The sequence below is a fragment of the Spea bombifrons genome, chromosome 8 (assembly GCF_027358695.1).
Source record: "Spea bombifrons isolate aSpeBom1 chromosome 8, aSpeBom1.2.pri, whole genome shotgun sequence".
Taxonomy (NCBI): Eukaryota; Metazoa; Chordata; class Amphibia; order Anura; family Pelobatidae; genus Spea; species Spea bombifrons.
The window spans coordinates 40,938,673-40,953,408 of record NC_071094.1 but is presented as its reverse complement, the minus strand read 5'-3'; the positions used below and the strand labels follow the sequence as shown (position 1 = coordinate 40,953,408).

Sequence of the window (14,736 nt, the reverse complement as noted above, 5' to 3'; positions counted from 1 at the left end):
AGTTGACTTTGTCTTCAGACTGACTTTGGGTCAAGTTGAACTTTCTGCCAGCAACTTGACTATTAATCTGATTCAGCTGAGCCTTTGGTGAATAGACCTCTGTAAATCTTGTTTAGTAACCAGCAATCTGGTATGGAGGAGGATTCACTAAAGGACTATGGAGACGAGGAAGCACCAAAGCGACCAGGAGCTTCACGCACACACTAATGGTGTTCCGTTTGCACTACTTCTGGCGTAACCCCATTAACCCTCCAACTGTTTCAATAACTCTGTCCGTTTAACAATATTTTCTTGGTGGGCACAAGACATAAAAATCATAGTTACAAGCAAATGTAAGGATCAAGATGGCAAAAAGAAATGTTTAAGGCGATTCTTCTACCTCCTTTTGTGTCGTTGTAAAAGAATAGCTGATTTGCATATGAAGTTACGAAGGGGGGGGGAACTTTTCATTTGCATTTTGGGTATTTGTGCGACTGGGAAAAAAACATAAGAAATTTGAGAAAAAAATCCCCATATTTGTGAAGTATTCTATCGACCTTCTTTAAGTTAACGGTTAAAGTGAAGCATTTTTGTAATTACAGAACTCTAGGATCTTCTGTTGTATTTTATATATTTTCTCTCGGAGTAGAGAAATTGTGTAGATATCACTAAAAAAAAAACAAAAAAAAAGATTTCCCTGTGGGAAATTTGGCGTGTATATTTATTTTCTTATTTTTCATAAAATAAATAAATAAATGTGATGATGTCATAGTCTGCATTTTTTTTCATTTCTTTAATGTTTCTCATTATCTGATTTCCACAGAAATGATCATTTTTGGGTATTTCCTAAATGTTCCTTTTAGTCCTGCAGAGATCAATGGCAAGTGTATTTTGAGGTAGAACTTTAAGAAAGAAGAGTCGAGAAGAACTCTCGCCCAAAAAATACACCCGACCCTCAGTCCAGCATGGGGGGGGGGCAGTGGGGTAATTGCCCCATTGGCTGATCTGATATGAAGTTTAGAGCAGCCACCTGAAGCTTCTGCATGTGTTTTACTTGCCGTTCTACACACAGCTTCCTGAAGGTCTAGCCCATTTACACGATGGCTAGATCCATTCTGTGCTCCATTTTTGGGTTTTCTATGCAGTTTCTATGTTTTCGATAAAACTGAATAGTGTTGTCCCCCAAATATGTTTTTGTTGCCTAATTACAGGGCTCTTAATGAGACTAAGTGGTGCTCGTCCTGCATTACCAGTAGCGAACCCTTGTTCTAACAGAACTTTGCTCCTTTGGCTACTGGTCTAGCCCCACTAACCACCAGCCCATTCATTACTGGCTGTGAGCCCTCCGTGGCCTGCCCAAGCCTGTGTTTTCCCCAAATCAAATACACCAATGGTAGAAAGTATTTTGCTGAAATGGAACCTTCTGGTTAAAGAATATAATTCTCGGAGGCTTCTTCCTCTTGTTTTGGTTAAACTGTGGTTTTGCTGAATAATCAGTTTAGTTTCCTTTGTGCCGGAATTAACACGTTGTACGATTTAAGCCCTAAACTTCCAGGCAGTATACACTATTTCAGAGTAATATGCACTGAAGCAAAACTTGTGTGTTATTAAAATTATTTGTAGCTCCCATTTTTTATAATTACATTAGAATATGGAAATTCTACCTCAACAACAAAAAAAACATTTACACGCATGTACGTCAAGATGTTTTCAACGATAGAACAGATTAAAAAAAAAAAAAAAAAGTAAATCATCCATGCAGATTTCACAAAATTTAGGGGGAAGTCATTTTCTTGCGTACCTGAAAAAGAGACCATTGTGATACGCTGCAGAAAGTGATGATCGCGACGGAAAATAGCTTCCCCCGGTAGCCGGAAACAACATACAGCATGCGGTTCTAAACAAATGCACTGAATTCTTATCAATCTGGCAGGCGTTATTACAAATCTACTGGCAAAACATAATGTACACAATAAATTAATTTATATATATATTCACATATATATTCTGTATAATAGCTTAGTATGGTAGTAAAATTCCAAGCATATAGATTTTGTTGAACATTTTTTGTCCAAACGCAAATAAACTATTTTTATTTTTTTGCTTAATATCCAATTGTTATTAAATTGCCAAGAAGGATTATGTTTCCTGGAAAAAAAATAGCTCTTTGCAGTCACGCTAACACCTCTGAGTCATTATAATATATTAATGCGTTTCCTCTACATAAAGGTAATATCGTGAATTACCGGAGCACCCCTGTAGCCCTCAAAGCCTTAACGGAACCTCAGGGAATTAAAGAATTTGGATGAAATAAATTGTAACAAATTGAACTCGGCTGAACCCCCCCAACCCCGACTCAGATAAAAGGGAACGGATTCTGAATTAGCCAATGGGATATTCCGGCTTCTGGATACGGCAGGGAAGTTAAATGAACATTATGTTATCAGGAAGTCTTAATCAAAGCTTCCTGTGCGTTTAAAGAAAATTGTTCCATTTGGCACGAGACACGGCTGCCCGTCCGAGACATGCCAGGTGCGGGCAATAGAAATAAGGTCGGAAAGACCAAAAAAAATCCTGGTTTCTGTGACGACATAATTCAAGTCTTAAATCAGTCATGGCGGCGTGAGCTTGGTCCCTTCATCTTAAAACATTGATACAAAAAAATCTATGTATTTAAAGAAGGGCCAGCCAACGGCCCCAACGATGGACGCATAGTAAATGCATATGACAGCTGTGTGGTCCCTTTAAATTTCCATAGGTAGATTCTGCAGAAATTCCACCAAAAGTATATCAATGATTTATAAGAAAAATACATATAAAAAATGTATATTAAAAAAATCAATATAAAATATATTAAAAATAAATAAATAAATAATAATATTTTTATATATATATATATATATATATATATATATATATATACCAATACCATATATATAATTTTATACAATATTCATATATATATATATACCAGTATATAAAATGTATTTTTTTACATTTTATTTTAAGTTTTTTATATGCATATAAAATCATGGAGGTCGTTAATATAATTATATATATAATTATATTATTTTATACTATATATATATATACATACACAAGTATATCTGCAAACTAAATCGGCTATATAATCCTGATCTTTTGAAACAGTCCCTGTGAGTTTAAGACACAGACATTTTATAGTTTATATTAGAAAGATAAAGCCTGGCTGTGTTTATCTAGTAAAAAGATTACAGTTTATAGATTACAGGCTATAAAATAAAAGTATACGGCAATTTAAAAAAAAGCAACTATATTTCATTAAAACCGTTATGTCTGTGAAATGATGGCAGCAATGAAAAGGAATATGACATCTCCTTTAAAGGTGCTGTTCCACTAAGACAAAACGGCAATTGTACGTTCTAAAAATGTAATAACGTAAACCACAGTAAGTCATTTTATTATTTCATTAAGAAAAGTTTTCAGAACATTTTTGGATGGGAATAGCCTATCAGTGCCCGTGTTTGTGTCACATGACAATAGTTCCCGACAAAAATTATGAACATGGAAAAACTAAATTAGGGAATAATTGAAAAAAAAATTAAGAAAGGGAAGATGTTGGTCATCCAAGTGTGCAAGGAAAGCTACTTCTAATGCTGCATTTGGTTTACTTAGGTAGTAAATACATGGAACAGCGTCCCAGCAGAAGAATGAATTTAAACATGCGTGGAATAGGCATATATATCAGGATTCTAAGACGAAGCCAAAGACTGATTAACGTTTGGGTCTCTACATCAGGGAACATAGGTTAAACAAATGGTTAAACTCTACAATTCTATGTTTAAGTGTTAAATTCAGACGAGTAGGTGGGACAGCAGCTTTAATTAAGTGGATTATAAATATACTTTGGATTTCTTTTTGTTGTTTTGTTTTGTGTTCTGTGGGTTAAAAAAACCTGATTTTATCAGAACAAATGTACTCCTTGGTTTGCCTTCCTGTTTGGAGGAAATACGAAGGCAAACGAGGACACAAAATTCGAGCTTCTGCGATAAAAATGTGAAGCAAAAGCCCGCCTGATATCTGAACGCGTTCATCCAGCTATAAAAAACGATCGTAAAATATCGTACGTGACGAGAACGTCTTATTATTTGCTGGGATGGGACTTTCAAACCATCTGTCAGAACGTGGGAGTCATTATTCAGAGAGACAATCATTCTGGAACCATTCAAGGTGTTCTATATTTAGAAGGAACTTGGTAATTTCAGTTTATACCCGCAAGATGTTCTCTGCAAGAACCGAAAATAGATCTCCCACCTAAATGCGTGCATACACCGCGCGAGACCCCCTCTGGAGCTCGGTAGTGGGTGGTGGGTGGCAAAATTTGTGCAAATACTTTCCCGGGGCAAATAACATGAATATTTATTTCTATGGCTACATTGTATATCGAGACTCATGTTGTTTTTTCCAAAATAGGACAGGAGGAGGTGGTATCGATGTGTTGGACGAGCTCATGTTCTCTTCTCCTGATCCCATTCATTTCTATGGATTCACTTGTTGAGTTATGATGTCATAACCATCCGAGACCCTACATTTTACATAGCAGCGGGCAGCAGGAGAAGAATGATTTATGCTGACCAAGGTACCGATCTCCATACTCCAGACCCGCAGGGTCCGGTAACGGCCATACACCCCGATTTACCAACATTCAGAACTGCACCAAGCCGGTCAAATCACCAAGAGGCTACTATTGAGTCCCGTCTTGAGTTCTTAATAAAAAAGATGGACATGCTATCAACGCAATTGCAATTGAGAGAATGCATCGTGGGGGCCATATTGTAAAAATAGTAATGTGAGCCGGTTGACCTCACCAATAAGAATCCTGCGTAGACGGTCAGAATAAGGGATAGAATGTCCTGGATAATAAGTTTCCACATCTTATAGCTGCTCTAAACGTCAAATGACGTCTTCTCTTTATCAGGGAGAGGACCAGGCTGGGATTAAAGATGGCCGTCCAGACATTGTCATTCCAGGCTTCTCCGTCATCACCGTTGAGTTTTGATGAAGGCACCCAAACCCGGTGATCGGTTACTAGAGACGTGACTCAACTCTTCACTTGACAAAAAACCCCACATCTTTATTTAGTAACTTCGCCTCTTCATTTTCCCCAAATTGACTAAAAAGTGGAAATACTGTATCAGAATCCCACTGTATGCAAATGTAACGCATGTGACCCGGCCGCGTGGGTATTTTTAGATTCGTATAAAATCATCTTCTGATTAAACTGCATGGGGATTGCTTTACAGTTTCTACATATGACTGGGTACACAACATATGTTCTAGATTGTGACCAAACCTCGGAACTTTCCGGGTTTGGCCCAGAGGACTCCGGGAGAAGAACCTACGGGTCGCGGGGTCTTGATACGCCCCACCCCCCATTTCCCCTGTCAATCACGTGATATTTTGGATGACTTTCCCGTTTCAAACACCACACTGAGCTGATACTTTATGGCAATGCTAATGAAGTCCCTTCCTTCATAGACTTTAATTAGAGTGTCTGGCTGAGTGACTAAGACCGAGCCATTCTATTGTAAGCTGTGTTTCTATCATGTCTCCACCCCGTTCATGAATAAATCCGCGTGATCTTCTCCGCGTCCACCTAGCGTATAGAGGAAATATGGAGGATTTACCCCAAATCAGAGAGTGTGCTGTTAAATCTCTTTGGTCATTCTTTAATAAGCGATTTAAGCCATCTGCCACTTGTTTACAAGAAATAAGAAAGAACAGATAGCTTTTGAGTAAACACTTTTAATACATTTTCCATTCTCTTGAACTCCAGGGTGATATCTAGATAATATTTAACCCCTTGAGCACCAGAGGGGTAGACATTTAAATGCAATGTCTGGATTGCAGAAGTAGGCAGTGTTTTTTTGGGAGAGACCGTATGCTAAATCTAGAGGATCCCAGACTAGTCTCGTATTGGCAAAGAAAGTAACATATTTTTGTTGAGTTCATAGCAGCTACAAATGGGGGTCCCCTTTAATTGCAACGGTCTGTCTTGGCAGGCCCCTTGTAGGAAATTGGCAGAACTAGAAGAATATGAATTTATAATTACAATTTTTTGAGATGACTGATGTCTGGAATCGATAAGAGACACATTGCTGTAATTTTCTGATATGTAATAGACCTGAAAAGGCCCCAAATCTTACATTTTGCAGTTCAATAATTTAATAAACATTCATACTCACAGCATATATATATATATATATATATATATATATATATACAAATATATAAACATAGAAATAAATATATACATAGAAATAAATATATATATATATACACATAGAAATAAATATATATATATATATATACATACTTATATATAGATAGAAATAAAGATATATATATATATATATATATACATACAAATAAATATATACATACAAATAAATATATATATAAATATATATCAGAGGAGCACCTCCCACCTCATCACAGCTTTCATTACGTGAAGTTTTAAGCCAAATATTCTAAAAATAATTATGTTGGGTGAAAGAAAATAATATATAAATATAAATTGGTTGCAGCCGTGGCAGAGATATAACATGTGGTCTTGTGGCGGCTGCTTTTACTTTGTGAAGGGAAAGTTAATGTCACATTGTGTGTAAAGCTGAAAATGAGTCAGACGCGTTATCGTAAGAAGAATCAGGAAGCAAACGTTTCTTTAATAGGTTCTAGAATACAGAATACAGAAGACGTGTAATGCTTGACATTCTGCCAAAAAATTTGGATTCATCGTCCGACGTACCTGAAAAACCTGACGCTACAAATCCCAGCAGCGATCGCTTCCCGTTCCCAAGAGAGATCTGGGAATATCGATGAGCTTCTGGCCTGGAAAGGAAGGGAATTTCCACATGTATTTATATGGGAAGAAAACAGGCATGCAAGCAGGTGTCTGGAGCGAGGCCGCCGCGTGTAAATGTTCGCAGCCATTGTTTCACGTGTTTGGAAGAAAGCCGGCCGCTATGATTGAGAGAAAAATTTGTTTTCAGGGCCCTTTTTTGATTTGGAATGACATTCAGGGGTCGATTCCCTGACACCTTCTGGACTCACCTTTCATTATAGGAATTAAAGAATAAAGGTTCCTCAGAGTAATGACGGTCAAAGAGGTGCTGCAGCAGCAGGAGTAGTAGTAGTAGTAGAGCACTGGGCCTGGGCAGGCAGACACTTGCAGATGATAGGAACATGCAGCCCCGTGGAGCAGGACTGAATTCCCCAATATTATATATTATAATACCTGGTTTTGCCACCGATATTTATTTATCAATGAAGAATAATAGATGATATGATAAAAGTAAAAACTCCCACTGGTTGCTGCACCCATCAATCACAGCCATAAAAGTCAATGAGACATCCCCCATTTTTTTGGCTACTTCTACCTATCAGTCATTCATATGTACCCTCCCACACGCACAGCTCCTCCCACGTTACCTCATCAACGGCGGGTGCACGTGACAACCAATCGGCGGACCCTAACACATTTTTTGCCGGAGATCGCAATTGTTTTTGTTGATTCGTACAAAATGTTCATTAAAAATAAAGTTTGTACGAAAGGGATCATTAAATATGGCACGTGGTGCCGTAGAGTCATGCAAAAAGAAAAGAATCAGTCAGCCCATCTAGCCCGAATCTGTCTGCGAGTCCCATTTTAGCCTAGCCTAGATTAATAAAGTTTTGAGTGCCCTGTAGTTATATGGGGCAGTGGCGCCATCTAGTGGATCAGTGGAAAAATGAAACATTTACAACCTTCTTTTTATTTATAGCACTGATGTAAGTGTAGCAGTGACGTGGGTTTGGGTTCATGATTTTTCAATAAACTCTTTATCCCCGGCAATAACGCCTGGGTGGGATCCTAGAGCTGATCTGGCCCTGCATAATGCATAGTTAAATCTGTGAAATGATGCATAAATCTCCTTACAGTAACTGTGTCCTATACAGGGCCAGACGAGCAGCTCATACAGTAGAAGCTCAACGGGGTTGGCCCTTCATACTGCAGATCAAGGACCTGAAATTAAGCCAATGAACTTGTCTCTGCATTTAATAGATTGAGGTAAGACCTGGAACACACGCATGTAAAAAAACATTAATAGATTGTAAGCTCACAAGACGAGGCTCGCTACTTCTTATGTAGCCGTGGTTCTCAACATATTGCCATTCTTAATGTTACCGTTAATTCCGTCTCCGTTGCAGTGATACGGATTCTGCTAACGCTTTCTAACAATTGACTCCATATTTTAAAATATTTTTAAATGATATTTGGGGACAGACTCCGTGGGGAGGTGTAGACCTTTAATGACGAGACCTCATTCAATAGCATTCAATTAAAGATTAACGTCTACCCCTCCCCACTTCGCCATGAAGGGCCAACACTGACAAGTTTCTCCTATAACAAGGGCTGAACCGGCCCTGTATAATGTTTAACTAAATAGGTGAAGAGGCTTTGAGGAATACATTGTATAGAGCCAATCAAGCTCTTTCTACCTCAGAAGCTTGGACGGTCAGAACATAACATGAACTCCGTGAGATGAAACTGCAACTCTCCTGCAAACTCTGTTTAATGAATGAATCTTGCTCTGTAGAGTCGTCTCCATTCTCAGGAGATTTTATCTCCTCTTTCACAAACTTCGTGTAACTTTCCCATCCTGCTCTCTCTGCCTCGTTTGTGTTGTTAAACTTGAGCTGAGCAGAACCCCAGACATTCTACCCACGCCGCGGGGGGGCAACTTTACCAAAACGCCCCATTCTCTGAACGCAGAAAACATAAATATTACACAAATAGAACAATACTGATACGTAGATGTATATTAAGCGATGACTACGACATACCCCTCCATTTCTCAGATGAGTTACACAGCCGGGGGCATTTCTAACAGACTGCAGAAAAAAAGCACACGTAGGACATAAAAAACACTCTTTTATAGCTTAATAGAGGAAAACTCAATCAGCGAGGAAAACTCAAACAGGGAGATTTTAGGAGGAAAGAAAAACGTAAGTAAGCCACGTGACACACAGGTTTTATACGAGGCATTTCCTTGAAACTGTCAGCGGCTTCCGGATTCCATTTAAATAACTAAAATTACTACACTTTTTTACAGCAGCCCTGAATAGACGAGCGACCAAACGTCCGTTACATGCATGCTCAGCATGCGCGTTCTTCCTGAGCGAGCAGAGGCTTTTCATACCAGCTGACAGACCACAAGTCGCTTTATAAGTTTGCAACTAAATCTTAACCTCACAAGGGCTTCACCTTCTCACCTTAATGTACTTAATTATTTTATTAAATCGCTATTGTAACAGGGCTACAAGATCTACAGGGGTTTCACAGATAAACGCAGCAGTAATGGGTTAAGTTACTATTCCAGATTCTGTATTTAAAGGCTTTATATATATATTACTAGTCACTTAGCGCTGAGCTAAAGTCAGAACAAACGCACAAATATCTTTCAGGAGCTTACAGAACTTTACCCGCCGCCATTAAATGTTTTACGACCTTCATTATTGTTTTACTACAAGGAAAATATTTTGTATAAGAAACGCCCTCCTAAACTTCACAGAAACCCTCTGAAAACCACACATCTATTTTATAGCAAAAACACTGTCTATACGTTTCTCTCTTACTCCCAAACGGGAATAAATCTAAATTACCGCTATATATATATATAGTTTTATAAACAGATTCTTTTCCAATATGTAAAAATGTGCAACGTCGCGTATTTTGTGGTAAAACCATCAAGAAGATTCAAATTCCGGAATGGTAGAATAGTCAAAAACATATATAGCATATAAAAAAGCACATCTTAAGCATATTATATTTTATCTGTTTAACGTACTACACTATAGCTTCTATTTCTTCATTCCTAATTGCTTTGGATCATTTTGGGGGCTGCTGCATTTTTTTGGTGGGTGGGGGTGATTTATAAACTATTCTTTGATTGCAAACCCACCACCACCCACCGGATCTCTGATTACGTTGGGCCCTCTGCCGTTTTGCGAGTTTCCTATGTTAGGGCAGCAGAACTTCTCCTGAATGCACTGTGATAAATCCACCGCAAGAAAAAAAACAAAAAACCAACAACTATTATTTTAAAAGGAAGAATCCACAGAAAAAAGAAATTTATTAGAGAAATGTTGATCACAAACTGAAGCCAGATTTTACATCTAGTGTCACAAGTATACATGCCGGGTTAACACCTTCAGTGCCACGCCTTGGTATTCGGTGTGGCGTTTTGTCTATAGGACATACTTGCCAGACACCGAATGGAACAAAGGGGAGAGCTTTGAGCAATTAAACCAGGGGAAGAAATCAGTTTTAAGGTTAAAGAGTTAGGAAAACCTTCAGATATACAAATAAACTGAGTACAGTAGTAGCGCACAGAATGACATGCGTCAAACCAACGTCAGAAAGTCTAAAGATTACCAAGATAAAGTTTGTAGAAACTGTGCAAATAATACTACTTTATTGCATCCACCATCTAATAACATTACTTAATATTTCTGAACGGAACATTTATAGATATATATATTTTTTTATTTAAACGACAGGTCCAGTAAATTCCTCACAACTGAGTTCCTGAGGTTGTACTTCGCCCCGTGCGGCTACACACCAGGGCCGTAGGAAAGCTAAGAGCAGTAGCACACAGCAACGCTTCGTGGGAAAGGCTTTGATTATCACTGCACATCGTAACTGAGAAGTCGGGAAAGTGGGACTTCTTAGTGGTTACGGGAAACTGACCCCGAGAGCTCACTGCTCGCAGATCGTGGTTTCCATCACAAATTTATTCTCGAAGTGCGTGATTTTGCGGCACTGTTCAGCAGAACGCTTCTGGAGACCTGCAATAAACGGACATGAAACAGATTGGAGTTACTAGCAGCGGATATCTGCTTACATCAAGAAAAAAACAAAAAACACACCATTATCACTGTGCTACAGGCATTCATGGGGGTGGGGGTGGGGTGGAGGAACATTCATTACTGTCCAAAAGTTAGCTTTATGATCTGTATTTAAACTATTAGTCTATAATAGACTAATAACCCCAGTTATTCATATTTAGTTTAATATTGACCATTTACACAACACGGATCAAGTTTAAGATTTGTTTAACATTTCCACAGGCCTTACCAATGATCTGATCTCTTCTCTGCAGTCTGTACGTCTCTCGCCCGGCACATTGACGATAGATGAAAATGCCCAAATCAGAGACATCATCGATTCGCTCGGTCACCACCAGCTCTTCCCGGACCAAGTAGGTCTGAGGCAGGTACGTCTAAGGAAACAGAAATCAGTCAAGATCAGAGCTGGTGTATATTATAACCCAAGCCGTTCCCCTCGCTGTGGCATAATATGTGGTTTATAAAGGGTCTGGATTAACACTAGCCTGTATCGATTATTTTAAGACCAGTCACGAGTGATAAGACTGGCGCTCGGGGACAGAATGAAAGTTTTCTGCCGCACGGTTGAAAGTTTAAGAAATGAGTAACACTGCAAACGATCCAGCGCGATAAGACAGAAAACCCACAGCTACTCAAATATGCAAAGTCAGCGGTACTTTGAATGCGATGTTAGCAACATCTACAATAATAGCTGGTTTAAGAATCTCTCAGTATTTATTTATCTTTAAAAATGCAGATTGGTAAACCACAAGCTGAAAAAAAAAAAAAAAAAAAAAAAGTCCGTAACAGAGAAAACAGCAATGGGATCCCAGAATCCCCGGTAACGGCGCCGGAAACCCAAACGCAAGAACAAAGTTTCTAAGCTTTTGCTCAATGAATGCAGCATAACATGAATAAAGTACATACATTTAGCTTCATGAAGAGGTCCATCAGGTTCCTTGGGGGCATAACCACAGAGGTGTTCATATTAATCACATAGCACTTCTGGAGCTGCAGGTCCAGGTAGGCAGTCAGGAGCTAGAAGGAGAGAACAGCAGAAAGAAGAGCAGAAGGTTTAACCATAAATCACATGGATGTATCAGGAAGTATCACGCAGGACTCCTACTTACTCTGTCAAAGTCATGAACGATTGCCGCAGAGTCCCCTTCCGCAAAATTTGGCACCGGGACAGTGATAAACGCAACATTTTCATCCTCTCGGATATCCGCTTCCTCAGACACCGGCAGGTAATAGGGTTCTTCAGAGTGATCATTCAGCTCCATATACGACATTTTTCCTTCAAACTTGTGCTGAAATACAAATGAATTCTATTAGCCTTTGAGACCCAATACTCTTTCCTAAATATGCAGCCGGAGCACCAGACGGATTGCTGCAAAACGTGCAGAACATGGGAAAGGATTACCTACCCTGGGCATAAAGTACTTGTAGATGCAGGCACCGCCGACAATGAGCCCTGCCAGGATGAACGCGAGCCCCAGGAGTGTGAGCAGACACCTGCCTGTTGAGTTATCGGCTCCATGTGTGGCCACCTCAGGATCCTGTCAAACGAGGAACAAAACATCAATGCGGATAAAGCTGCAGCTCTTATTTATTATTCCACTAGATTATGCGGGGCGCGGGGGGGCACAATACATGCATAATTGCAGCGCACAGTATGCGTAACGGGTGTTACTGTGCATTCAAAGCAACAATTTGTGACCCCGCTATGGACTCCATAATAAAGAAGCCCATAAAACACCCCATACGCCGTATCCGACAATAATAGTAATAGTTATATTTATATGTTTTGTTTTATGAAAAAAGCAGAAGCATAAAAACAGTTTGTTTTTTTTTAAGCAACAGCAGTTTGCAGCTGCACGGTAACTACTACTTCTGAAAAACGTCTGTTCCCGTTGCCTGAAACAGCGAGACCTTTTGTACTCACTAAAAGTAGGACATATTTGAGGATTAAATATAATCGACACGCTGAAAGAATATATTAGGAGCTCGCAACATAAGAGACTGAGAGGACTATCTGCCCACAGCCCACCATACCCCAAGCGAGACCCTCAGCACAGATGACCCCCCCCCACTCCCCCCAGGAACTGCTGCAACAAGTTTCACTTTCACCCAGCAGGACTGGGGCGGCTTCCACAGGAATGAGGACGGGGTCAGTTTCCATTTTAAATGTCAGTGAGATGTCATTTTAACCCAGTCATTCCTTGGGTAACCAACTCTAGAGGGAGAGCATTTGCTTAACCCCTTCGACAGCTGAAGAAGGAAGTGGTCACTTAACCCATTCTTTCCCCCAGAGCAAGCTGCAGAAGGAAGAATGCACCCCCCCTCCCCATAGGACTGGCTGCAGGAGGAAGCATTCACTTTTAACCCCTTTCTTCCCCACGGGGTTGGCTGAAGGAGGCAGTATTTACTTTTAACCCCTTTCTGCCCCAGGGGACTGGCTGCAGGAGGAAGCACTTTTAACCCCTATCTACCTTACGGGGTTGGCTGCAGGAGGAAGTATTCACTTTTAACCGCCTTCTACCTCAGGTTACCGTTAAACCCGGCCAACTTCTCCTTGTACGGAAATGTATGGAGTAAGACAGGTTAAACAGCCTTCACTTTAACTCATTCGTCCCAAGGACTTTATCTGGGCGGATTACATAACTGACTTTAAACGCGCCCTTCGTCGTCGCAGCTCGGTAAACTGCAATAATTCTGTTAACCGCGCAACAGGTGGGGGTGCAGCCGGGTTCCAGGCAGCTCCCCGGTCTCTGCGGGCTAGGCCGCGGCCTCCATCTTGTGCACATCCTGCCCCGCTGAACCCGTCTCTATCCCCCTCACACACTCACCTTCTCGGCTACCAAAGCCTCGACATCTTTACCGGGCCCCTTGCCCGCGAAGGGCGAACTGAATGCGATCTTCACCATGGTAAATCCCTCTAACGCTCCGTCCTCTCAGGCCGCCCAGCTGCTTGTGTCGCACTCACAACAAACCCGGCTCCTCCCCCAATATCCGGGACACCTGTCTGACGTCTGCAGGGGGCGGGTGCTCTGCGTGCCGCAGCCTGCCAGGGTCACGTGGTTAGAGCGCTGCGCGGGCTTCCTGTGCTCCATGCCTGTCGCGTGTCATGTGTTATTCTATGCAGGACCCTGTTGCATACTTCCCAACAGTCCCAGGTTTTTGTGGGACAGTCCTTATTTTAGAGCACCGACCTAGCGGTGAGATATATATATATATATATATATATATATACACATACCTATAAGCCATAACATTATGAGCACTGACAGGTGAAGTGAGTAACACAGATAATCCTGTTTGGCGGCAAGAGGGGGACCTACACAATATAAGACAGGGGGTCAAAATGTTATAGCTGTATATATAATGTACGTATTATATATACATTATATACGTTATATCTATATATATATACGTGGAAAGGGGGCGAGGAGTTGGGATTAATCCTCCTCATCAAGACTGCCAATGATCGAGTGGCCTTTGAGCAAGTTGACGATCAGCCTGTGACGGTTTAGAAACATTGGTGCTATGGATATATAACTGAATAACAGGGTGGTGGATAAATGGAAGAGCCTCCCATCGGAAGTGGTAGAGGCTAATACAATGAGGAATTATACGAGGGATAGGCGTACGGCTTCTGGATCTGATTAAGCAGGTAAAATGGGCAAATAGACGGGCCGAAAGGGTCAGATCTGCCGGAAAATTCTATGTTTTTAATAGAGCTTTATGTACTAAGGACTTTGTTACATTCAGCTTCCTTGTTTCTAAGGCTATTTGGCTGTGACGGCCGCCGTGGGTATTATCCATGCTGGCGTCCGACACGAGGCACAG

The 14,736-nt window shown here is 40.4% G+C and overlaps 1 protein-coding gene across 1 annotated transcript; it reads right to left on the bottom strand.

Annotated features, from left to right (window-relative positions):
• Positions 1–10,096: 10,096 nt before the first annotated feature.
• On the bottom strand, positions 10,097–13,902 carry ITM2A (integral membrane protein 2A). The gene is made up of 6 exons (XM_053472428.1): positions 13,737–13,902; positions 12,315–12,446; positions 12,018–12,197; positions 11,815–11,925; positions 11,138–11,282; positions 10,097–10,848 (listed from the first exon to the last, which is right to left on the bottom strand). Exons 1-6 carry the CDS (start codon positions 13,812–13,814, stop codon positions 10,760–10,762), a joined length of 735 nt encoding a protein of 244 aa, XP_053328403.1. The 5' UTR covers positions 13,815–13,902; the 3' UTR covers positions 10,097–10,759.
• Positions 13,903–14,736: the final 834 nt, after the last annotated feature.